A 25,751-nucleotide genomic window follows, 5' to 3' on the forward strand; every position below is an offset into this window, starting at 1 on the left:
TGCCAGGGGTTCAGTTGTTTTGCGGCCAAAAAAACCCAGACAGCAAGAAGATTATCAAAAGGAACATGGGAAAAAAAATTCTAAAACTGTTTCTCACTGGCTTCACTGGAAGGCTAAGCCTTTTGATTGGATGATTTCTAATTTTAAAAAAAAAATTGTACCACAATGCACTGGGGCTTTTACCCATCATGCACCCAGCAACCAAAATGTGAACAAGGCACACAGACAGAGGGAAGGCCGCAGAAACAAGCTTCAAAACAATATAAAGATGGTTTTAGTAGTGCAGTTGTTGCATTAGTCCACTTGAATGTGCACAAATAAAGGTCAAGGAACAAAAAAAATATATGAGGTGATACCTTTTTATTAGATTTACTTTGTACTTTTTTTTGATCAGCTTTAAGGTCCTTCATCAGTGCAAAAATAAAAATAAAATGAGCAGGTCAAAGCAGTGGGGTTTGCTCACTTGTAATTTCAGGCAATGTCATCTTTTGCTTTGACCTGAGGAAGGAAGATTGGCTCCTGAAGAACTAGTCAAGCAATGTACTAAAGTCAATCCAATAAAAAAGTATTGCCTTATAATTTGTTATGTCAATTGACTTTTATTTCTGCAGAAAGATGTTTTTAAAAAAATTTGACCTTTCCTCTTATTTGTTCCTTCTGCATCTGTTATTTATTTGTTTATTTAACGGGACAGGAAGGGTAGTTGTAGGCAGAGAATTACTGTAACATATGAGCCTGTCTTTACCTTTGAGGAGGAAATCATGCATTTCTTGTCGCTGCTAAGTGCGACATCCATCACCCAGTCCTCATGGCCCTGAAAATAAGAACATTGTGACTACATCGGGAACCCACGAGCTGTACAGAACAGCACCTGTAAATCAGTCTCCATCTTACCCAGAGGGTCCTTCACCATGTGGGAGACAAGTGTGAGGGCTAAACTCTTATGTGAAGTGAATGGACAGTAACAAGAGTGATGAAACGAGTTTCAAATCTGTGCAAATTCCAAACAAAACCTCCAATGGTATTTTTCTTGTCTGGCAAAGCATTCTAATATCCCTAGATGCCTTGATTTTAATACATTTTAGCACAGACAAACAAAGGAAAACCGTTAATAACCACGACTCAAAGGACTCGATTAAGGGTTTCTCATTTTATACCTAGGGGAAGAGACATGGGTAAGCTAAACCCTTAAGGGCCTGCTGCAAATGGTATAGCAGCCAATTCAAGCAGCTGAGATGCAGAGCATGCACAGGGCAAAGGGGCTGCACCCAAGGGAGCACGGGCTTTTTATCCTGGGCATGCTCTGCATCTGAAGCTGCTGTCCTAACCACCCCTAAGAGCAAGGCCGGTTATTGCAGGAGAGCCCAGGGCAAGCACCATGGCAATTCTGCCTTCCCCACCCAATGAAACAAGGTCCCTCCAGTCGCCCTGCCCCCTCCCCAGTGAAGCAAGGCTCCCCTGGATACCCCTCAACCTCCCATCCACTGGCACCCCCCCCTCCCCACTTGATCAAACAAGGTTCTTCCAAGTATCCCTACTCTCTCACCTAATCAGGGCCTTAAGGTCCCCCCTCCAAACCCCCAATTCACTGGTGCTGCCTCCTGAAATCTTTGCTAGCAAGAGGGAAGCCATCGAGCTCCTGCTGATATTTCTGCACAACTCAAACTAGCACTAATTAATAGTGCTTCACTGTGTATTAAATCATGGTGCTCGCTGGGGGGGGGGGGGGGGGGAGTTACAAGAGAGATCTTTATTTGGAGGGCAGAAGATCCAAGGGCACAAGTTCTCTATCATGTTAAGTGTTAATGTGCTGGCCCTGCTATTTAACACCTGTCCACAGGTAGCCTTCAATTTACTAAGGCCCAACAGCCTCGGAGAATTTAGTAGCAGTTAATGAATAGGGAGATAATAGTTAATGAGCTCACTGTCACCCTATTTGAACACTTTCCATGTACGTGTACACTTAAGTTTAGCATGTGTACACTTGCCTGATGTAGTATGGATTTTGAATTGTGCTAAAATGTTAGTGACCAGTTTGCTAGTTAGTATGCACGCTAAGTGATAGCAGACGTTAGTGATTTGGCTCCTTAGTGTGTAGCAAACATTTAAAGATCTGCATACATTCCGGTAATATATTCAGAAAAACAAAATAATACGTAACAATTTTATGCGCTACTAGATATTAAGTACCTTCCCCCAAAGAGCTTACAATCTAACTGGAAGATGCATCAAACTGTGGTAGTGCTTTAATGCACGTTATATCTCATCTCCCTACCTAGGTTCCTTCCCCTATTACAACAACCTTCTTTGCATGTGATTTGCATGCATGAATAATGCAAATGCATACAAAGAAGGTCATGCATAGGCAATCCTAAGCAAATATTTTATCACGGCTGATCAAGGGGGTCAACCGTGATAAAATACAATACCTATTTCAAAAGTATTACATGTGAGGCGGGAGGCCCGGGACCCTATCACGGGGCCCGAGGCTTCCACCTCACATTTAAAGCAGCTTCAAACCAAACCAAAAAAAGTCGCAGCAAAGAGGGGAGGTTGAGCGGAGGTCAGGGCTGACCCCCAGCTCAACCTGGGGCCACCATGCGAGGCAGCCCCAACTCCCCCCAAAGTTTAAACATTCAAAAGAGCCGACCCGGTGTCTACTCCAGCCCCCATTCCCCCACCAAATCCATCAAAATAAAAATCTCTTCCTGCTCCAGATCCCCGCCACAAGGCAATCAAGATCTCTGGCAGGCCAGGCTCCCCCCACATCCAATCCCCCACATCTCAGCCAGAACCTGGCCCTCCTTGCCATACCCACCCCCTCCCCAAAAAGATAAAATCAAAAACGGGGTCTGGGGATCCCCGGATCTTACCCTAGTCACATGGCTAGGACAGGGTCAGGTCGGCGCCATTTTGGAAAATGGTGAAGACCGGGTCGGTTGCGAGAGTGCACCCCGGCCCCGATGCGGGATCCCATCCTTCAATTTAAGGTTTGGGGAGGTGCGAGAGAGGGTTCAGGACCCAGTTTTTTATTTTAAGTTTTCAAGGAGCGAGCTGGGTATGGGAAGGGGGACCGGGGCCTGGCCGAGATGTAAAGTTGATGGACTCGGGGCCTGGGCTGCCAGAGATCTTTATGGACTGAGAAGGGGGCGAAAGCAGATTTTGTTTTGATGGATTTGGGGGGATGGGAGCTGATGCCGTGCAGGCTCTTTTTTTCATTTTTAAACTTTGGGGGAAGCCGGGGGTCAACCTCCCCGTTTTCCCATTATTTGCTTTTTTGGGGGGACAGTGGCCCTTTAAGGCAAAGGCAGTCTCGTGAGGTTGTGGCCGACATTGCGTTAAATGGCTGCTATGCGCAAATCTTTTGCCCCGCGGGGTTTGGCCGTGAAACAAAAGAACGCGCCATTAAGCCATGATGGTTTTCAGGGGAGGGGCCCCACTAGCATGGCGACACCCCCGCCCGCAATTGTGGGACCCCGCCCACGACAAAACACTGCAGCTTAGTGCATCCACAGGTAAGTCGGTATCTGGGGCAAAAGGAGATAAAAGTGACTTGCCCAAGGTAAACAGTGAGATTTGGTTCTCAGCCCGTTGTTCAAGCCATTAGGCCACTCCTTACATACTTTGCATAAAAGCATATATTTGTTTTTGCATAATATGCTGAATCTTTACCAAGTGAAACTAGACAGGAAATATTTACAAAAAATAACTAAGAACAACCTGTGGCTGCCACTGTTCGACAGTAAATGGAATGCAGATCTTTGCAGGAAATATCTTACCTTAGTCACAAGCCTCAGAGTTCTTGCAGTTTAAGAAATCCTAGATGACTTTGATCTCTCTCTGCCCTCAATCAGCTGATCGTTATGTATATACTTGAATTAGTGGTTCCATTCTGCAGTCTTTTGATCTTGTGTAAGCAAATGCAGGTCTTAACTTTAGAAATCAGGGAAAACCGTAGGAAGTAGAGGAAGGCGTGGATCTGCCCAGCAAGCTCTTCTCTGTGATCCCCCATCCCCAAGTGCCCTCATTTCCTGTTCCTATGAAATCAGTTTTCACCATAGAAGCTCCATGCTTTCACATCTCGGCTTTGAAAATCTGCCTTTCAGACAGTTGTCTCTCAAGGCGCTTTCCTCTGTTTAGAGACTCAAAGGGCCGGGCCATTGGCAGTCATCATATATCTGAAATACGGTTGCACTCTCTGTAATCTTTGAACTCTTCAACATATGATCATGGCCGGAAAATAAGGAAACGGAAGCACTCAGATAATGCTTTTGTCATGTGCTCTACTCCCCTTATGTCTGATTGCCATTTTAAGAATGTATTACCTTTAAGATCAGTTTCTTAGAAGCTGCCATGACATCCCAGAGAACGATAGTTTTATCATGTGCACCAGACAGAAGGAGAGTGGCTGAAAGGCAAGCGCAGAAATCCAGGTTATTCTCCAGCTAACAAAGAGGTGGTCTCACTCTGCAGTGAATTAGAATTTAAACACAGAAACCTAAAATGTGATCCCAGATGAGGACTGTACAGTGCCCTTCACTCCAGTTCTGCCCAGTTTCACTCCTGCTGCAATGCCATAGACCTCAGGGGAATGGGATCTCTGGCTTTCCTTTTACTTCTCTTTGCAACTAAGGACTCCTTTGAGCTTATCCCAGGCTTCCTTACATTTTGTTACTGAATTTTGCTTTCATCGTCTCCACTGGGAGGCTGTTGCAAGCATCCACTCCCCTTTCTGTGAAGAAAAATATCCTGATGTTACTCCTGAGTCTATCCCCTTAGGAGCATCACACCTTATGCTTTAGTATTAGACGTTAAAGGATATAGCCAAATCCTTAGGGCAGTTCAATTTATCAAACACTGCCTACACGAAATGATTCATCAGGAGTCATGTCTTTACTTCCTAAAAGAATGCCATTTGGGGCCGGATTCGTTAAAGCTTTTCCCCCATTTTCTATCTATGGGGGAAAAGCTTAGTAACTCTGGTCCTTAATTCTAATATCAGTTTTCAAATTAAATTTTACCAGAGGTTTTATTTCAAATCACTAGCTAACTTGTCATAACTAATTTCTCTTTTAACTAAATTAATTCTTCTAGCTACTAAGGATGAATAGCCAACGTAGTAAATGGTGACAGATAAAGACCAAATTGGTCCATCCAATATGCCAGGTAGGGATTCTTCCACGGTGAGAAGATGTGCATAAAAATACCCAGATGCAACTCTGCCCCTCCCCCATCATGTCTTTCACTTGACCTCTGGATCCTTTTCCTACTCATATTTGTCCCAGGCATACCCAAAATCTGTTAACACCACCGTCAGGCCATTTCAGGCCTTGTCATCTTCAACGTTAATTCTTTCGTGACTGTCCTTTAATCCAGCACCCCAGGCTCCCTTCTCGGTCTTATTACCAAGCTGAAGTGCATTGTAAAGGTTTCTAGAGCTCCTTGAAGGAAAAGCTGCTCCTTGGCCCCCCGGTAATATTAAACTTTGTTATAATTATTATGACAAACTCAAAATATTGAATAGCACACACTACCTCTAAATTCAAATCTAAATATATGATATTCTTATTAGCAACAAGTGATGCTATGTGGCCTTCTACACAGCACGTGACCCTGTAGGAACTTTTGGAGCAGTTTGATTGAATTCGGCCTACAGCAGTAGGGGTGATAAGTCTCTACCTACTATTCACTGGCAAGGTGTGATATCAGGGCATGTCACAAATGAATAACTCACCATCATCAGAGAAAGTGCAGCAGCTGACAGAGCCTGCGTGAGCTTTGTCAAGTACGTCAGGACCCTGAGAGCGGAAGTGCCCTGTTTTGATATCCCATATTTTCAGGGTCTTATCCCAAGAGGCTGTGCACAGCTGACGACCATTTAAGGAAAAGCAGCAGTCTGAGATTGCATTATCATGTCCTCTGAAAGAGCAAGGGAAATCATTGAGCCTGCGTACATCACTGCACGGGATACATGTTCAGGACACAGTGCAAAGCACCTATTCCTCGCTCCGTTAAAGGCCAGTTCCTGACTAATCGGCCATTTCTGAAAGTATTACAGTTTTCTTTACATTCCTACACTGCAGTGCACAGTTTCTGGACCTCCTCCGAGTGTTCAGCGTTAAAGGGTAAATGCGTGGCTCATTACCAGGAAGTTATAAGAAAGTAATCAACCCCCATTGAATGAAAAGAATTTCTCTGGAGCGCTGAACAATTTGAAAAAGGCAGGGTGCCCTGTGAGTAATGCCTTCAGATCTCAGACGCTGGCGTGGCGCTCCGACAGTATACCAGCCTTTATGTGCACCTCCGCAGGACACAATTCTGTTCACAATATAATATAAAGGCAGGATTATTAAAATGCTGCAGGGATGGAAAAAAAAGCCTTCCAAATTAATTCAGACTTTTGTGTTCCAACTGTAGAGTAATTATTTTACCCTAACATCTTATGACTAAAGTTTTTATAATTCAGAATTTAAATGGCTGATTAAAAAGCCTGATTTACCAAGGCTTTTCCCCCATTCTGTGTCAACGGGTAAACAAAACAACTTAATGAATCAGGCTCCAGGTCCGCTTGGAACTTTGTTTAGCCTGGAAGCTGGCTCATTGCACTGTTGCTACTGGAAGATGCTTCCCTGATCTCCATGACTGTGTGTTCAGATTCTGATGGCCTCATGGTTACAGCACTGGGTTAAGAACCTCCAAAACCGATGTTCAAATCCCACTGCCAGCCCTTCATCCACTTACATGTGGAGGGCTATGTAGATCATTTTAGTTGCAATATTTACATAGTACAAGCATCCTTTTCTTTTGAATAATGTGTACTTTTAGGATAGTCAGATTTCAAAAAGCCCTTTTGCAAGGTAAATCAGTATTTATCGGAATAAATGTCTTTTTAAAATTGTCCTTCCAACGTCCAGTTATATATTTTTTACAGGATTGTTCTGGGAGGGGTGGTGGTGAGGTCATTCTGATTGATGAGTTTAATTATCAAAACCTCAGGAAGGGAGGATAGAGCAGGGCTGAAGATTCACCTAGTGTTGCGGTCCCGGTCCTTACCTCGCCTTCCTGGGAACATCGGCAGCAGGTCCCGGGATTCGCTGGGCCTACTTGGCCCTCCGTGGCGGCGTCTCCACGAGGGAGACGCCGTCGAACTCCGCTCTGACTCCGCCTCCTTAGGCACGCGCGTGCGCGCAGAGGGAACCCTTTTAAAGGGCCTCTGGTGCGAAACCGTGGCCGGCCCACAATTGTGACGTCAGATACCGGCGGGGATTTAAACCCAGCGTCTGACCGAGGATCCCTGCCTTGCAACGTGGTCGACTCCTGGTGAGTAGAGAGTTGCTTTTTCCTGCTTGTTCTTGCTTGTTCCTGCCTTCTCTTCCGTTCCTGCTTCGGACCCTGCTCCAGTTCCTTCAGTGGTCCTGCTTCCAGTCCTGCTGGCTCTCTGGGTCTTGGATCCTTCCAGCTCCAGCTCCATTTCTGCTTCAGTCCGCTGTTCCAGGTGCCAGCCTACCCTACCTTCGGATTGCTTCCTGGTTTGACCCCGGCTCGTCTACTCGTGTTCCTGGTTGCCTCCTGTCCAGATCCAGGTCCGTCTTCACTGCCGCTCTTTGTCCCAAGGTATTCACCTAAGTCCCAGTGGTCCGGATCCTCACGGGCTCCTCGGATCTCGGACTTCCAGGGTGAAGTCTTCCAGGGTGAAGTCTCCTACATCAGCTTGTCATCTGAAGGAAGCCGCCTAAGTCCCAGCGGTCCGGTCCTCACGGGCTCCTCCTGGGGGAATCTCGGACTTCCAGGGTGAAGCTTCTGTCTGACCCTCTGACTCTGATCCGCCACCCGGCCTCTTCTTCTCAGCTGGAATCTTCTCCGCACGGCCAGCCCAAGGGTCCACATTCCTGGTCGCAACACCTAGGGTGCCTTGCATCGGCCCTGGATACTCACTTAGAGTGTAAGCTCTTCTGAGCAGGGACATATTGTACCTGAATATTAATAGTGCCGTAAGCTATCTTAAGCATCATTTGGAAAAGAAGGCTAAAAATCCAAATATAAATATAATCAGAATTAGCCTGCTTGTTATAATTCACTGTTATAACACTGTTGCTCATATTGCTGTGTGCCATTCTTTCAGCTGGCAAAGACTTTTCAGCTTTATTTTAATATGTGAGATGATTTCTCCATCTCCATTCCCCTCTAAACTGATTTAAAGAGGGCACCACCATATGGGACATCTGGAATTGGTTCTGGAGCCCAGCATCTGCTCCTCTGGCTTCCAAACAGGTCAATACAGTACCGACGTGTAAAAAAAAATGCGGCAGAGCCGGGCGCCTGTGTGTTTGATGCACACACATTTTAGTTCATAAGCTGCTCGATTCAGTATTCAAATTAGATGCAAATCCAAGCGGCGGCAAAAGAGCGTCAAAAGCGCGCCTATGAAGCGGTAGGCGTTCACAATCCATTTTACTGTATAGAGCGGTATACAGCGCCTATAGAGTATCCAGGGTGCGCTGGCGCCATACCTGTCATTTCAAATGTCATTCCAGCAGGTAAGTGGATGGTTCTTTTCTACAGACCCTGCATGGACACCGGGGCTGCTGCCCTGAGCATCCGGACGTCCTTGATCGGGGGCCACCCCCAACTTTCCACATCCGGGTGCTTAAGGACGTGCAAGAACGCCCAGGCGTCTGTGAAGGTCAGGGCCTCCGAGCATGGACGCCCATGATCGAAGGCCCGGCTGCCTTCCAAACGTCCATGGCCGCTGCTTTGAGCGCCCGGCCGGACGTCCAAGGTCGTGACTTCCGTTCATGGACGTTCCCGCTTCTTTCCGGGCATCCATGATCGGAGGGGAGGCCCTGCTTCCTTCCAACGTCCATGGCCACTGCCTTGAGCGCCCGGCTGGATATCCAAGGTCGGGGCCTCCGAGCATGAACGTGCAAGGACGTCTGGGCGTCTGTGAAGGTCAGGGACTCCGAGCATGGACGCCCAGAAACAGACGGGAACGCTGCCTTACAACATCCATGGACGTTCCCGCCTCTTTCTGGGTATCCATGCTCGGAGGCCCCGCTGCCTTCCAACGTCCATGGCCGCTGCCTTGAACGCCCGCCCGAACGTGCAAAGTCGGGGCTGCCGTTCATGGACGTTCCCGCCTATTTCCGGGCGTCCATGATCGGAGGCCCCCGCTGCCTTCCAAAGTCCATGGCCGCTGCCTTGGGCGTCCGGCTGGACGTCCAAGGTCGGGGCTTCCGTTCATGGACGTTCCTGCCTCTTTCCCTGTTGGCCTCTCCAATCTGCCTTGTAGAATTCGCTTGCCGAGCATTTCTTATTCTGCTTCTCAACCGAATGAAAAAGATCGCCAGAGCCAATATATACATGTTGTCCATGATGCTGTCCGGTCCGAAGCTGACTGAACACCACACTAACGCCAGGGTCAGGGTAGGCGGTAAATATAGAGGTTAAAAACGCGATAATTTGGGCACGCATTACTGTATCGGGAGGAATAGCTAATCCGATCATCAACATATCAAAAGTTCTCTTTTAATAGTTTTCCTGTATACTTGTGTTAATGTATTCTGCCTTGAGGCGACTGTTTTAATGTATTTCCGCCCTGGAGGCGACTGTTCAGTTCCTTGTAAACCGGTGCGATATGTATTCTTTACAGGAACATCGGTATATAAAAATTAAAAATAAATAAATATCATATACACGCGGTGGGTGGAAATGTATATGCGTCTTTTTCGGCAAGCGCTAAGGACGCGTAAAAGCCGATACTGAATCGCGCGTCCGTCTTACGCACTCAAAACGTGCATCCAAAGCGGGTTAAAAACTGCGCAACCGCGGCCGCGCTTTACTGTATCGGCCCGAAAGTTAGGGATGTCTCAGTAATCATGGCACAGTGGCACTTAGTGGTCAGACTCAGCATGCACACATACCAGTAATCTGCAGCCCCCAGCCAAGGACTGTAGTTGTAATGTCTAAATCAGATTGGGGGGGAGGGGGTGGTGTTTACAAAGGGAGAAAACCCCTGGGTATTTATGAATGAAGGTTTGTGGTAATACAGCCCAGCAAAAGCTAGTTCTGAATGAGCTAGCAGCCCAAAGGAGCATGAGGAAAAAGCCAAGCCCCTAAAGCTGATTAGAGTTCTGTAGCGTATTTATAGTGATTCAAAAACAGCAGTAACTGATACCCTATGGCAGAGTAAGTTCTCTCTGGAATCAATTACTGACAAGACCATCTCCCAATAAGGCCAATACAGAACGGTGTGCTCGGCCGAGCACACTGTTAGCCCCCGTCTGGATGCGTGTTTTTGATGCGTTACTATTACCCTTAATACAGTAAAATCATACAGAAAGTAAAATGTGCAGCCAAGTCACACATTTTACTCTCAGAAATTAACGCCTGCCCAAAGGTAAAACAGGTGTTAATTTCGGCCAGCACCAGGAAAGTGTATAGAAAAGCAGAAAAAACTGCTTTTCTGTACACCCTCTGACTTAATATCATAGCGATATTAAGTCGGAGGCCCCAAAAATAAAAATAAATAAAAAAATCATGAAAAAAAAAAAATCAACCCGTGGCTCGCGGGTTGGAAGACAGACGCTCAATTTTGCCGGCGTCCATTTTCCGAACCCGTGGCTGTCAACGGGTTCAACAACCAACGCCGGTAAAATTAAGCGTCAGCTGTCAAACCCGCTGAGAGCTGCCGCTTCTGCCAATAAGGAGGCGCTAGGGACACGCTAGTGTCCCTAGCGCCTCCTTATTACCGCGGGCCCTTATTTGAATACAAAATCGCGCACCCAGGAGAGGGGCCTGGGCACATGTCGGGAGAGCGGGTGCTCACCTCAGAGCACCGGCTCTCCCGCGTGTTTTACCGTATCGGCCCGAGTGATGGCAAAAATGCTAATTCTTTCAATGTCTACTAAGTGATCTGCTTTCTGTTAATGATCCATAGGGATTTTCTCACTTGCCCCACTAATTCAGCTATAAAAAATTGAAATTGGTCATCCCCTGTGGCCACTTACTGGTTAATTGTCATAGTAGTGATGTGTGCTACCAGATCCCAAAGCTTGATGGTTCTATCTGATGAGACAGAAGCCACTCTCTGGCTATCGGGGTCAAAACAGCATCTCCTCACTGTGTTTGTGTGGTGATCTAGGACAGAGGAAATAAACAGGTTCATCATAATCTTTAGCACAGCTCTCCATGGTTTTAAAGCAGCAGTGCCATCACATTTCACTGGGACACACCCTTCCAGCTAAGTCATCCTGACCATTCTTTCACTTGTTAAAGAATCGGTTTTTTGAGGATACAATTTAAGTACTCGGAGCGGCCTCGGAGGGAACTTTCCTTCAGCCTCCCCCCACCTTCCCCTCCCTTCCCCTACCTAACCCACCCCCCCAGCCCTATCTACACCCCCCTACCTTTATCGTGAAAGTTACGCCTGCTCCAGGCAGGCGTAACTTGTGCGTGCCGATTGGCCGCCGCCGCGCAATTCCCGTGTCCGGGAGCGATTTCGGAGGCCTCGGCCATGCCCCCAACATCGCACCGCCCCCGACACGCCCCCCTAGAAAAGCCCCGGGACTTACGCGCGTCCCGGGGCTTGCGTGCGCCGCCGAGCCTATGCAAAATAGGCTCAGCACACGCAGGGGGGTTTTGAAAGGGTTACGCGCATAACTTATGTGCGTAACCCTTTTAAAATCTACCCCTTACTGTGCACAGAAAAATATGCGTGAAATCATCTTCCAGGCATACCCACCATAGCTATTTTTAAAGAGTTTTATGTGTGTAAGTGCCTTTGAAAATTACCCGAGTATGCGGTTTCTTCAAACAGGAACTCTGCAGGATTTCAACAGCTTTGTAAAGCCAAACCCATCCCCCCTCATTAACAGCGCTGTTGAAGCAATTAAAGCATACATTATAATTGGAAACAAAAGAGATGCGGCATGCCGCGGGTTTACCTTTCAGATACACTATTTCAGTGGCGTTCGCCGCATCAGTGACACATATGGCGTTTTCTGCATCCAGACCAGACACCACATACTTCCCATCCGAAGAAATATTGCAGGAGGTAACAAGGCCTTTCAGGCTTATAGACCACTGAAGGGGAGAACAATTTGCAAGTCAGGAGTCAGGACCAGCCGTGTCCTAGGGAAGGTTTCATGCCGGTGCTTTCCTATAAACTGATATTCACTGGCCTTCACGGAGAAAACATTTCATCCAGTAAGCAGTGCTTTAGGAATCAGGGAATACAATGATTTTTTCATACCCAGGTGTTCTTTGGATGGAAATAAAATGTCAAAAACGTAAATATTTTGATAATTGCAACTCTATATAGTATAGCACTGTTTGTAGATAAACAGCAAAATAGGATTTTACAGACATCCCAGTGACGTCTTTTTCCTTCCCATCCACCAGGCCTGAAAGAACCAGCATGAGTTCCAACATTTTCTCTGTATCCTTCTTCACCCGCTCCCATATATAAGCCAACCAAATGCAGCAACGTGTCGTGCCCTTAACAGCAGGGAGCAGTTCCCTTCTGAGCTGCTTTCATGCTGCTCTCCAGTCAGCCACCAGGTGCCACTCTATCACCATCCCAACCTGAGCCTAAGCCACAACCCCAGCTGGTCCAATCCAAACTTTGTGTTTAAAAGCAGAAAAAGAAGAAGAAAAAAACCCTACCGATTTAATAAGAAAGGGAACGATACGTACTAGCACTTTTCCGGTTTCCACATCCCAAAATTTCACTGTTTTGTCATACGATGATGTGACCATTCTGAAAATAAAGTACATTAACACAATGAGCATAAAAAACATAATTGGGGCAAAAGCATCAGCCCACAAAACCCTGCACAGAAAATATGAAGCCTATGTGCATATAATATGGGCATGTCAAACACAATTTCCCGTTTTCATTCATTTAGAACAGAAATGCTGGAGCATCTAGAACAGACAGAACGTGCAGCAGGCTCTTAGCACAAATTTCAAACTCTATTGTGGCTTCTCTCTAAAAAGAACGCAGAACACTTAGCCTTATTGGCTTTCTGTTAACATTTAGAAATGAGCATAATTACTGAACAAGTTTTTTCGTAACCTGTAACGATTCACACAATCTAATTACCGTTCAGATTAGGACTGGCTACACTTTCTGAATGCAAAGCATCCTGGTGGCTTTGATTTTGCCGTCTGCTCTTGTTTGCCAAGGTCTCCATCACTGAGCCCTGCAGGGCACATTAGCAACAAATCTCTGTAGAGCTTCCTGGAAATTGGCACGTTTGTAACAAAAAGAGGACTCTCAGATACCCCTCTCTCTCTTACACCTTTCCAAACAACAACCCCTCTCCGTTCCAGCACCTGGTAGGGTGGGATAACAAGATTTTTTATCTTCAGGTCTTTAATATTTATTTTAAAATATGTTATTACTCGCCTAGCCGCCATTCTGGGCGAGTTACAGAACAACATCCATAATAAATAATAAACTCCATCAATATTAGTGTGATTTAAAACTGAGAAAGTTGGATAGCCAGGAGGATTAGTGGTAGTGGGGTCGTCGGGGGGGGGAGGGGCTGGGGATTTGTGCAATAGTGACCTAGTGGCTGGATGCTCCAGAAGGAGCCCTGGTGCATGGTGCCCGGCCGAGGACTGTCCCTGCAGCGACAGGGCCAAAATAAGTTGGGATCTAAAATAGTTGGGATCTAAAATAGAAGAAACACTCCCATGAAGGCTCCTGGTACCAGATCCCATCCCTAGTTCTCAAAGAGCTGCAAAACCAAAGGGACAGGAGGAAACTGCTGGGTCAAACCAAACATTTAGAGAAAATGATTGCAGTGCCCCCACATAGGATCCGCCAGTCAGGAAATGAACACCTTCCTTAATTAATCATTTACCTTAAAGATGCAACTTAACTACTGATGTCTTTGGTTACATTAATCACAGCATGTAACAGCGCACTTTCTGCTTTTAACTAACTGGGTAACATTATGTATGCATTTTGTTTTAATGATATAAGATGGATGGATGCACAACCCTGGGTCTCAAGGGTAGCCAACATGCAAAGGAAGGCAAATCAATGGCGGTTTGAACTAAACATAGCACTGGAACCGCAGCACTCCAACAATAAATAAAATAAAAATAAAAAACGAATCATAAAAAGCAGAAGCACCAAAGAATGGCTAAAAAGAAAAGTAAAAATTAAATTAAATGCCTTCAAAACATCCTAGCGTCGACTTTTTTCAGCCGCTGATATAAAATGTCAACTTAAAATAACATCTTTAAATGCCTTCTCAAATAACCAAGTATTTAATTGTTTTCGAAAAACTAGATAGTCCGTTTGCATTCTTAACTCTGCAGGAATTGTGTTCCACAAGTTTGGTCCAGCAATAGATATCGCTCTCTCTCTGACCTCACTTAGATGTGCTGTGAGTATTGATGGTATTACAAGCAAGCCCTGATTAGCCGATCTTACGCTTCTTTGTGGAGTATATAGGTGAATAATAGTGCATGTTATAAAATGCCGGGTCGGCGTGCGCAAGGGGAGGTCACCTTTAGCAAATACACGCAGTGACGCATCGGGGCCTTCCCCAATTCCCAACCCCCTAGCCTAACCTCTCTTCCCCTTCCCCTATCCTGCCCTCCTCCTCCCCCTATCCCTATCATAACTATCCCAAATTTTCTTATGTTACCTTTTGCTCCTGCCTTAGAGCGGGAGCAAGTTCCATGCGCCGGCACCTACCGGCTCGCAATCCCTGGCCACAGCAGCAAATGGCCACTATTCCGGGCGCCTCTAGCCCTACCCTGCCCCCCGGTCCGGGGGCAGGGTAGGGCTAGAGGCTAGAGGCTAGGGCTAGAGGCTAGAGGCCCTGGGACTTACAAGCATCCCGGGGTTTACGCTCATGACTGGGCCATTTGAAAATTGGCCCGGCGCACGTAAGGCCCGGCCACGCACTGGGGTTTGAAAATCTACCCCCTAAGGTTTGGAGGACTGTCCTAAAGTGCTCCTGATGGAGATGGGGTTTTAACCATTTCAATATATGTAGTTTGTTATAGCCTTCTTTAATTTTTGTATTGATGTGTTTTTTCATATTTAACTCATTATCTAATATAATTCCTAAATCCCTAGCATGTGTTGAAAGTTCTGTTTTTCCCTGTGTTATCTGTAATAAGAGATTGGTAGGATTTGATTTCCTATATAACATGATAATTTCGTTTTTCTCAATATTGAGATAACGTTTCATATGAACTAGTAGTGTTTTTATTGCTGAGATGTATACTTCAACTAGTTTAATAGATTTATCTAGGGAATCCTTAATAGGGACCAGAAATGTAATGTCATCAGCGTATAGGTAATGCGTGATACCAAGGCCTGCCAGCATAAGAACATGCCATACTGGGTCAGACCAAGGGTCCATCAAGACAAGCATCCTGTTTCCAACAGTGGCCAATCCAGGCCATAAGAACCTAGCAAGTACCCAAAAACTAAGTCTATTCCATATTACCGTTGCTAGTAATAGCAGTGGCTATTTTCTAAGTCAACTTAATTAATAGCAGGTAATGGACTTCACCTCCAAGAACTTATCCAATCCTTTTTTAAACACAGCTATACTAACTGCACTAAACACATGCTCTGGCAACAAATTCCAGAGTTTAATTGTGTGTTGAGTAAAAAAGAACTTTCTCCAATTAGTTTTAAATGTGCCACATGCTAACTTCATGGAGTGCCCCCTAGTCTTTCTATTATCCGAAAGAGTAAATAACCTATTCACATCTACCCGTTCTAGACCTCTCATGATTTTAAACACCTCTATCATATCCCCCCTCAGCCATCTCTTCTCCAAGCTGAAAAGTCCTAACCTCTTTAGTCTTTCCTCATAGGGGAGCTGTTCCATTCCCCTTATCATTTTGGTAGCCCTTCTCTGTACCTTCTCCATTGCAATTATATCTTTTTTGAGATGCGGCGACCAGAATTGTACACGGTCTCACCTTGAGGCATTATGACATTTTCCGTTTTATTCACCATCCCCTTTCTAATAATTCCCAACATTGTTTGCTTTTTTGACTGCCGCAGCACACTGAAACGACGATTTCAATGTGTTATCCACTATGTCGCCTAATCTCTTTCTTGGGTTGTGGTACCTAATATGGAACCTAACATTGTGTAACTATAGCATGGGTTATTTTTCCCTGTATGCATCACCTTGCACTTATCCACATTAAATTTCATCTGCCATTTTGATGCCCAATTTTCCAGTCTCACAAGGTCTTCCTGCAATTTATCACAATCTGCTTGTGATTTAACTACTCTGAACAATTTTGTATCATCTGCAAATTTGATTTTCTCACTCGTCGTATTTCTTTCCAGATCATTTATAAATATATTGAAAAGTAAGGGTCCCAATACAGATCCCTGAGGCACTCCACTGCCCACTCCCTTCCACTGAAAAATTTTTTCCATTTAATTCTACTCTCTGTTTCCTGTCTTTTAACCAGTTTGTAATCCACAAAAGGACATCGCCACCTATTCCATGACTTTTTTCTTTTCCTAGAAGCCTCTCATGAGGAACTTTGTCAAACGCCTTCTGAAAATCCAAGTATACTACATCTACTGGTTCACCTTTATCCACAGCAGGTGACATAATGGTAACATGTAGATGTAAAAAGAGTGGCTGACAGTGAGGATCTCTGAGGTACCCCTGAATTAAGTTCATTTGATTCTGAGATAACGTTGCCAACTTTCACTTGAAATGAGCGATCCTCTAAAAAAGATTTAAACCCTATTTCTGATAATTGCTGTAGAAGAATTTGATGATTACCTGTATCAAATGCTGCTGCTAAGTCGAGTAGTATAAGTAAATAGGATTGGCCAGTGTCAAATCCTCTCAGTACTGTATCAGTTAGGGCGAGTAGTAATGATTCAGTATTATGATATTTATGAAATCCAAACTGAGATGAATACAAAATGTTATTTGAGTCAAGGTGCTCTGAGAATTTAATTTACTCTACCTTCTCAAGAATCTTAGCAGTAAATGGTAAGTTGGAAATCAGTCTACAATTTTCTAGAGCTTGAGGGTCGATATTTTTCTTTTTTAATATGATTAAGTAGAAATCCATCTAAAGTTAATCCTCCCGTTCTAGACTTGGGTACTTTTCAAAATACTCCCTCAAACCAAGTACAGAATTTCAGTATCCAGCTAGATGAAAACCTTACTATGAAAAAGCACATCAATAAATTAATTATTATAGGTTACGCCAAGTTACGTATATTACATCCGTTGAAACCTTTATTAACTTTCAAATACTTCTGTACTTTATTGCAAACTCTGATTTTTTTCACATATAGACTACTGTAACTCTCCTTTACTTGGTCTTCCCGTATGTATCTTGAACCCATTGCAACTATTACAAAACACCTCAGCTAGACTTTTATCAGGAACCAGGAAATTGGATCACATTACATCGTCACTGATCTCGCTGCACTGGTTGCCTGTACAATCCTGAATCTATTTCAAATTATTAACGTTAATATTCCAAATCATTCAATCTAGTAATACTGGGATGATCGGCGTGACATTACAACCATACACACTTCAATGAACACTAAGCTCTCAAAATAAAGGACTATTGACTGTTCCCACCATACAGGGTACACATCTGACTCGAGTAAGAGATTGTGGGTTTTCCATAGCAAGTCCAAAGCTTTGGAATTCTCTACCTGAGATGTTACGTGTGATACCAGATAAAAAGAGATTGAAATGTGAGCTAAAAACATGGCTAATCAAAAATGCATAGAACCTAACTTAAAAACATCAGACTGTAAAGAACTACAATAACAAGATAGACAAGAGATATTATTTGAAGCATGAAGAATAAAACATAATGACAGAACATAAGAATCTTAAGACAATGTACAGACTATTATGTGATATTTGTTATATTATTTTCCTCTATTACTTGCATGAAGTCTTAGATCTTTAGTAAGCATTTTAATATGTATTGGAACATTTCATTTGCTATGTTAATCCCTGCTTAAGACTAACTATGTAAACCGTCAAGATTTGTTGATTAATAGTTATGAATGTTACTTCTGTAAACCATTGTGATCATTATATATAAATAAATAAACATCGAGCGTGCTGAAGGTGCTCCAGATTTTTATAATCGGTGTAGATGGTTATCCGATGTTGAGCACTCTTCAGCCAGTGGTGCCATTCCTCTAGGGTTAACTTGATTGTGAGGATTTCCCTATCGCCTATTCCATAATTGAGTTTGGTGGCGGAGAATTTCCTCGAGAAGAAGGAATGTGGATATAGGGTACCTTTGGAGGAGTACTGACTTAAGACGGCTCCTACTCCCACTGAGGAGGCATCCACTTCCACAATGAAGGGGCAAGCAGAATCCAGATGATGCAGACATGGATCTCATAGAAAAGTATCCTTCAGGTCTCGGAAGGCCGTCATGGCCTCAGGTGACCAAATATTGATGTTAGCCCCTTTTCACGTGAGGCAGTAAGAGAAGTGGCAATCTTGGAGTAGTTAGCCCACAACTCAGTTGGCTGGGGCCAATCACGGATACCGAGGTTGTCTGGATCCATGGAGAAGCCTTTACTGGAGACAATATACCCTAGGAAGGGAAGGCTTTCCTTCTCGAACAGACACTTCTCCAGTTTGGCATATAGCTGATTGTTGCAGAGGTGCTGAAGGTCTTGGCAGACATCACAGTGAAGAGAGAGGAGATCTTTAGAAAAAATGAGGATATCATCAAGATACACCACGATGCAGGTGTAAAGGAGGCCTCTAAAGATCTCATTCATCATCTTTTGGAAGACTGCCAGGGTGTTACACAACACGAATGGCATCACAAGGTACTCAAAATGCCCATCCCATGTGTTAAAGGCCATCTTCCATTTGTCGTTGGCCCAAATGCGGACCAGATTGTAAGCTCCCCGAAGGTCCAATTTTGGTAAAGATCCTTGGCTCTTGCAGGTGATCAAACAATTCTGAGATTAAGGGCAATGGGTATCGGTCCTTCCTGGTGACTGCATTGAGGCCACAGTAATCAATGCATGAACAGAGTGTCCCATCCTTTTTAGTGACAAAGAAGAATCCTGCACCTGCTGAAGATGTGAATATATCCATGAGAACCTTATCCAGGTTCTCATGGATATATTCCAACCTCACCTTAGTCTCTGGGAGCGACAGTGGGCATACCATGCCATGTGGTAGATTGGCATCAGGCAACAGCTTGATAGCACAATCAAACTCCCTGTGAGGGAGGTAGGCACTCTGACTTTTTCTTAGAGAAGACATCCGAGAAATCTGCGTACAGTGGAGAAACATCGGGCACCGTGACTGCCAAAGGGAGGCATGGAGGAACCTCTACCTTTTCTAGGCAGGAGTTGTGGAAGTTGGGATACTATTTGGAGAGCTGCAGAGAGGACCAGTCAAACTGTGGAGAATGGAGTTGAAGCCATGATAGCCCCAGGACCATGGGATGAATTGCCTTGTCAATGACATGGAATGCTATCTGCTCGACATGTATGCGCAGGGTTACCAGTACCATAGTGAGAGTAATTCTCCCAGGTAATGGGTCTCCATGAATGGAGGAGATGACCAGTGGAAACTTCTTGGGGACAGTCAAAATGTGCAGATGGTCCACCAGGGCTTTCATAAGGAAGTTCCCTCTGGCACCGGAATATATGAGGGCCAGGACAGGGAAGCTCAGGTTAGCCATGGGGATGGTTCTGGGAAGCATCAGTTGGGGAGCCGGAGTTGTACAGCCTAAGGTCAGCCCCCCAGGGGAACCTAGGTGTAGAAGATTCCTAGTCGTATCGGGCACTGTGCTATACAGTGCCTTGCTCCGCCACAGTAGAGGCATAATCCGGCATGACGACACCGTAGGCATTCCTCTGGAGATAGACGGCCATATTCCAGCTGCATTAGTTCCTCCGTAGTCCCAAATGAGGGCAAACCCAATGTGGGTGATGTCAGTGGCAGTGGAGTGCAGGAGCTTGAGGTGACGAACCTGCGAGGCAGGTGGAACTCCCGGGCACGCTCCTGGAGGCAACAATCTATCCTGCCAACCAGGTTGATGAGGATCTCCAAGGATTCTGGGAGGTCTTGAGCTGCCAGCTTGTCCTTGATTTGAGAAGAGAGTCCCTCGAGGAAAATGGGATGCAGGCAGACCTTCCTCCAATTGAGTTCCATTACTAAGATTCGGAATTTGATTGTATAATCCATTAGGGACCAATTCCCTTGCCATAGGTGGAGGAGGTCCGAGTTGGAAGCAGCTTGGCAGCCATGGTCATTGAAAACCTTTTTGAAGGAAGAGACGAATGCTGCAGATCTTGAAGAAGTGGGTCAGAGCGTTCCCAGAGTGGTGATGCAAATGCTAGGGCCTTACTATACAGACAAGAGAGAGAATGAAGGTGGTCTTGGTGGCTTTGACTGGAAATAAAGATGGCTGGAGTGAGAAGTGCATATAGCACTGATTAATAAAGCCCCGACACGGCTTTGGATCCCTGGCATAAAGGGGAGGCACCGGCAGAGGAATAGAGGGGTGACTTGGAGCTGCAGGAGTGGAGGGAATCACTACTGGCAGCGGTGATGCAACATGAATTGCTGTAGCGTCCAGCTGGGTGTTCAGACATTCCATGGAAGCTGCCAGAGCCTCAAGGAAGCACTGCTGTTCTTGGATCTAATAGGCTAGATCTGGAATGGCCTGAAGGTTGGTAGCCTCTGCCGGGTCCATGGCCTTGGCAGTCTGTTGCCGAAGTGGACCCTTGGGCTGAGGAAGAGTTGGAGCAACCTGCAGGAAGGACCCCTGCAGTTCCCCATTGTCAGCAGATGGAGCTGGCTGGAGCAGAGGCCCAACGAAGCTTCACCAATACTAGCCCTCGTTCCCCTTAGGTTAAGTTCTCCATTACCGGGGCTGGCTGGATTTAGACGCGGGTCTCTGTGGAGATGATGATCTGTACGTAGAAGAGGATACAGGCCAGCAAAGGAAAAGAAAGCGGAGTCAGGTCATGCATTGGACAAGGCAGGCGGCAAGCAATTGGAGTCAAGTTCTGGCTGAAGTCGGTGGTAGGCACAGTACGCTCAGGATCGATGTCCAGGCAGAAGGTCAGGCCAGGCAGACATCAAGAAGAGTTGAATCCAAGCCAAGTTCAAATCCAAGAATACAGCCGAGGGGACAAGGAACCACAGGAACAAGAGGAACACTGAAAACAGATGAAGAAGATGAACTAGGAAGATGATAACTCAGGACCATGACACGAGAGACCAGGAATACAGCAAGAACCAGGAACAGACATTAGGAGCAAGAAAAGCTGTGGCAAAGCACTACTCCAAAGAAACGACCTATTGCTAAGGTACTGGAGGAGCGTGTGGGGTAGTCTTATATAGGACCTAGCCTGTGATGTCATCAGAGGGTGCAGCCTGGCCATTCCCGCCAATGGCCCTTTAAATGTGGGAGAATTGGCCATGTGTGCACCTAGGGAAGCAGAAGAGATGGCTTCCGGGAAGGTGGCCCAGGCCCTGATGTCCCAAAGGCGTCCTGCTGCACTGGGGAGAGAACTGCTGGAGCAGCGTGGCTTCCTGCCAAGCTCAGAGGAGGATGCCATGCGGGGTCCGCCGGAAGCAGCAGGGGAGACGTGGCATCGGGAGACCACGCAGCTGGGCCCAGCCAGCAGGTAGGGATGGCAGGCTGCGGGATGGTCCCGTGGTTTGCCAAATGTAACAAGAATACATTTTCACTGCTCTTCAAAGCCTCCCCTCCCCTTCTGAGGACAGCCAAGCTATGATGTTGCAGGAAGTATGTTGGACCAATGGGAGCCTCAGAACTACCTGGGAAGTAAGGAGAGTTCTGACCAATGGGGATAGAGGAAAAAGAGAGATGTGGGCTTCTGCTGAAAGGACAGAAGCTACAGGAAGCTGGCAGTGAAAGGAGACCAGGATTTGGCTTGTGTGTGAATCCTACGCAACAAAAAACTCATAGAGGTGAGCTACACCAAGAGGAGCACTGCTGCGCACCAGTGGAAGGGAAAGAATCTCTCAAAAGGGGACAGGGTCGAGCTGGGAATAAGCTCCTCTCCAGGGGTGGATTGTAAGAAAATATCAGTCCAGGGGATTTTTTCAAAATAGGCCCACAAGTTATATGCGTGACACCCTTGTGTGCTTTCTGTGCAGCACATGTTCAATAGCTCCCAAAAGCATGGCAAGTCGACCCTTGAGAGGTCCATTATGTGACCTGGAGCCAAAATATCCCTTAACTTAAATTCCACTGTTTTCCTGAATAACTAAGTAGTAGAGCATACCCTAGACCAGGGATGAGCAAACTGAACTGCAGTCCCCCTTCCATCCATTCAACTGGTTGGCCTGTGCCCCTCACAAGTCTGGTTAACACAGTAAATGACAGCAGAGGAAGACCCAAGTGGTCTATCCAGTTTGACAAGCAAGTTTTTGTTTGTTTTATTTCTTTTGGGGCAATAACTGCTGCTCCATGAAAGTTACCTCTTTTTTTCATTTCTGTCCTTTAGCTACTATGGATCCTCTGTGTTTATCCCTCACCCTTTTGAACTTCATCACCTTTTCTGGGATGGCATTCCACGCATCCACCACCCTGGAGTAATATTTCCTAACACTGTTCTTATCCCCTTAGAGTTTCATATCATGAGTCTAGTTCTACAGATTTCTTTCCATTGAAAAAGGTTTTATTCTTCTGTGTCATTAACACCCTTCAGGAATTTAAAGGTCTGCATTGTATCTCCCCTCACTCTCTCTTCTCCTCCAGGGTATACATATTCAGGTCCTTTTGTCTCATCTCATATGGCTTTTGATACAGACTCCTCATTATTTAGATTACCTTTCTCTGGGCTGCTTCCATCCTGTTTCTCTCTTTTGTGATACGGTCTCTCTCATGTATATATATATATCCTGGACTCCTGAGCTGGGGTTAAAATCTTTTCCTAACCAATCAGTTCTTGAACAAGTTGACAAGTGATGAGGCAACCACACTGCCAACCAGTGGCTCAGATACAGACACATATTCTGCTGTTGTGCAGCTGCTCATGTGCTCACTTATGAGATAAGTTTCAAAGGAGTTACATATGTAAATGTAACATACTAACGTAGCAATTTTCAAAAGTCCATTTATAACTTATAGTGCAACTTATAGTGCACTCACGCATCTAAGACCTATTATTTATTCTTCCTCCCCATCCGGACTCCACCCGGACCTCTAGCACTCCTACTTATTTATTTTATTTTATTTATTTATTATTTTTATATACCGACATTCGATCTGAGATATCACATCGGTTTACATTCAGGTACTGTAGGTATTTCTCTATCCCCAGAGGGCTTACAATCTAAGTTTTCTACCTTAAAGCTAAAGCACAGAGAATGGGGGACCCACTACACATATTTCAGATAGTTGAGAAATAGAATATCCGATAATTAAAATTTCATACAAAATGTTTAAAAAATTTCCCAAACACCAATAAAATATGTCAAAACAGCAGACAATACCCAACAATTAAAACCAATAAAGATTTTTTTAAATCCCTTATTCTTAAATAAATAAATAAATAAATAAATAAATATATGTCTCAGAACTTTTGATTCCAAAAGCTCAGAGATGATCAGGAGTGAGAGATATGCAGACACTCTCCTCTCACTCTCATATACATGCATTTAACACATACATACTTTCTCAGGCACTCACTGACACACACATGTTCAGGCACTCACAGTCACACATGCTCACTGACACTTTCTCACATGCTGACACACAGAAATCCTCAGTCTCACACATTTTTTCAGACACACAAATGCTCAGTCACACACACACTTTCTCACATACTGATATACACAAATCCTCAGTCTTACACACTTTTTCAGACATACAAACTCTCTGTCACACACACACTTTCTCACATGCTTACACACAAATGTTCAGTTTCACACACATTTTCTCAGTGTTACACATGCTTACTCACACAGTCACATACACTCACATACTCTCTCTCCCCCACCCCCAAAAAAGTGCAGGAGCAGTAGCAGCAGCCTATTAAATTTAAAATGTATTTTTTTACTCACATTCGGGCCAATACAGTAAAGTCTGCGGGAGAGCGGGCATTCGCCCGCTCTCCCGGCGCGTGCACAGGCCACTCTCCTGTGCGTGCGATTCTGTATTCAAATGAGGCCCGGTGGTAAAAACAGGCAAAAGGAGGCACTAGGGACACTAGCGCGTCCCTAGCGCCTCCTTTTGGACTGGAGCGGTGGCGGCTGTCAGTGGGTTTGACAGCCAACGCTCAATTTTGCCGGCGTCGGTTCTCAGAAACCGGATGCCGGCAAAATTGAGCGTCCGGTTTTCAACCCAACAGCCACAGGCCAACTTCAATTTTTTTTTTCACTTTTTTAACCCTTCAGGACCTCCGACTTAATATCGCCATGATATTAAGTTGGAGGGTGCACAGAAAAGCAGTTTTTACTGCTTTTCTGTGCACTTTCCCGGTGCCCGGAGAAATTAGCGCCTACCTTTGGGTAGGCGCTAATTTCTGAAAGCAAAATGTGCGGCTTGGCTGCACATTTTGCTTTCTGAATCGTGCAGGAATACCTAATAGGGCCATCAACATGCATTTGCATGTTGCAGGCACTATTAGGTTCGGGGGATTGGACGCGTGTTTTCGGCCCCTTACTGAATAAGGGGGTTACACTAGCGCGTCGAAAACTCGCATCCAATGGCAGGTTAACAGTGCGCTCTGTCAGAGTGCACTGTACTGTATCGGCCCGATTGGTGGTTAGGGGGGATGCAGGCAAAGCCCTGGATTAACAGGCTCCCAGTGAGCTGACTGCCTGTTGCTGCAGGAGGAGGAAGGCTGTAAGCCTCCATACTGTTTTTGTTTTTGCTGCGGCCCGAGGAGTAGGGGGACCCACGGCAGAGGAGCAGAAGGCTTGCAGCATGGAGCCAGCAGTGAGGCAGCAGCGGGAGGCCTACTACCCGCCTCCCAAAGGGAGAGACACAACCTGAGCCAATGAGGGGAGGAGCCTACACTGTTTCAGGCCTCTGTGGTGGAAGGTGGGGGGGCGGGCCTAGCAGACACAGCTGCAGCCCTGCCTCCTCAGGCTTTGCAGCTTCTTCTTTGACCTGGGGCTGTGCAGCCCCGCCAACACAACTACAGCCCTTCCTCCTTGTGCCATTCAGGCCCCCGCCAACATGGCAGCATTGCGCCCTCTTCTTAACAAGAGCTAATGCTGAGATTCAGGGCACTGATGGGGCTAACAGTGCCCCTGATGGAAACTCTCATAAAAGAAACATGACTGGGGACCCAGTGTTAGTCACAGCAGCCTTGCAGGCTTGGGGGCCGTTGCGACCAACACTAATCACGTGATTCGCTGGACCGGCCAACCAGGGCATGCCTGAAGCCTCGATAGGCCAATCCGCCCCTGCTCCTCCATTGCCGTCCTTCCCTATATCAGGAGACTCTGGCTGCAGTTTCTGTGGACGGGGTGTCGTTCCTCTGCTGAATGAGCCAACAGCGATAAGTAAACAGCCAACAAAACAATCTAAATCTTAACTCTAATAGTGAAAACTAGAGGATGCTACACAGATTGTATTGTGCTGGGAGTTTTGCAATACACTTGCAAATACTATAGGAGGGACAGACTGCAGGATTTCGATATTTCAATCCAAAGAAACCCTCTGTGCTGTAAACACTGGAATCAACAGTGGCTGCCTGTTCAAACAAACACATAGTTTGAACTAAACCCATTTTC

At 45.6% G+C, this 25,751-nt stretch overlaps 1 protein-coding gene across 1 annotated transcript in view; it reads right to left on the reverse strand.

Annotated features, from left to right (window-relative positions):
* The window catches only part of WDR88 (WD repeat domain 88), a 154,967-nt gene that overhangs the window by 87,096 nt on the left and 42,120 nt on the right, over window positions 1-25,751 (reverse strand). Inside the window, exons 4-9 of the mRNA XM_029610667.1 lie at window positions 12,694-12,757; window positions 11,943-12,081; window positions 11,007-11,136; window positions 5,735-5,919; window positions 4,326-4,408; window positions 746-814 (exon numbers count right to left, since the gene is read on the reverse strand). Coding sequence (XP_029466527.1) covers window positions 746-814; window positions 4,326-4,408; window positions 5,735-5,919; window positions 11,007-11,136; window positions 11,943-12,081; window positions 12,694-12,757 — 670 coding nt within the window. The remainder of the gene's footprint in view (window positions 1-745; window positions 815-4,325; window positions 4,409-5,734; window positions 5,920-11,006; window positions 11,137-11,942; window positions 12,082-12,693; window positions 12,758-25,751) is intronic.

The sequence above is a fragment of the Rhinatrema bivittatum genome, chromosome 7, assembly GCF_901001135.1.
Source record: "Rhinatrema bivittatum chromosome 7, aRhiBiv1.1, whole genome shotgun sequence".
Lineage (NCBI taxonomy): Eukaryota > Metazoa > Chordata > Amphibia > Gymnophiona > Rhinatrematidae > Rhinatrema > Rhinatrema bivittatum.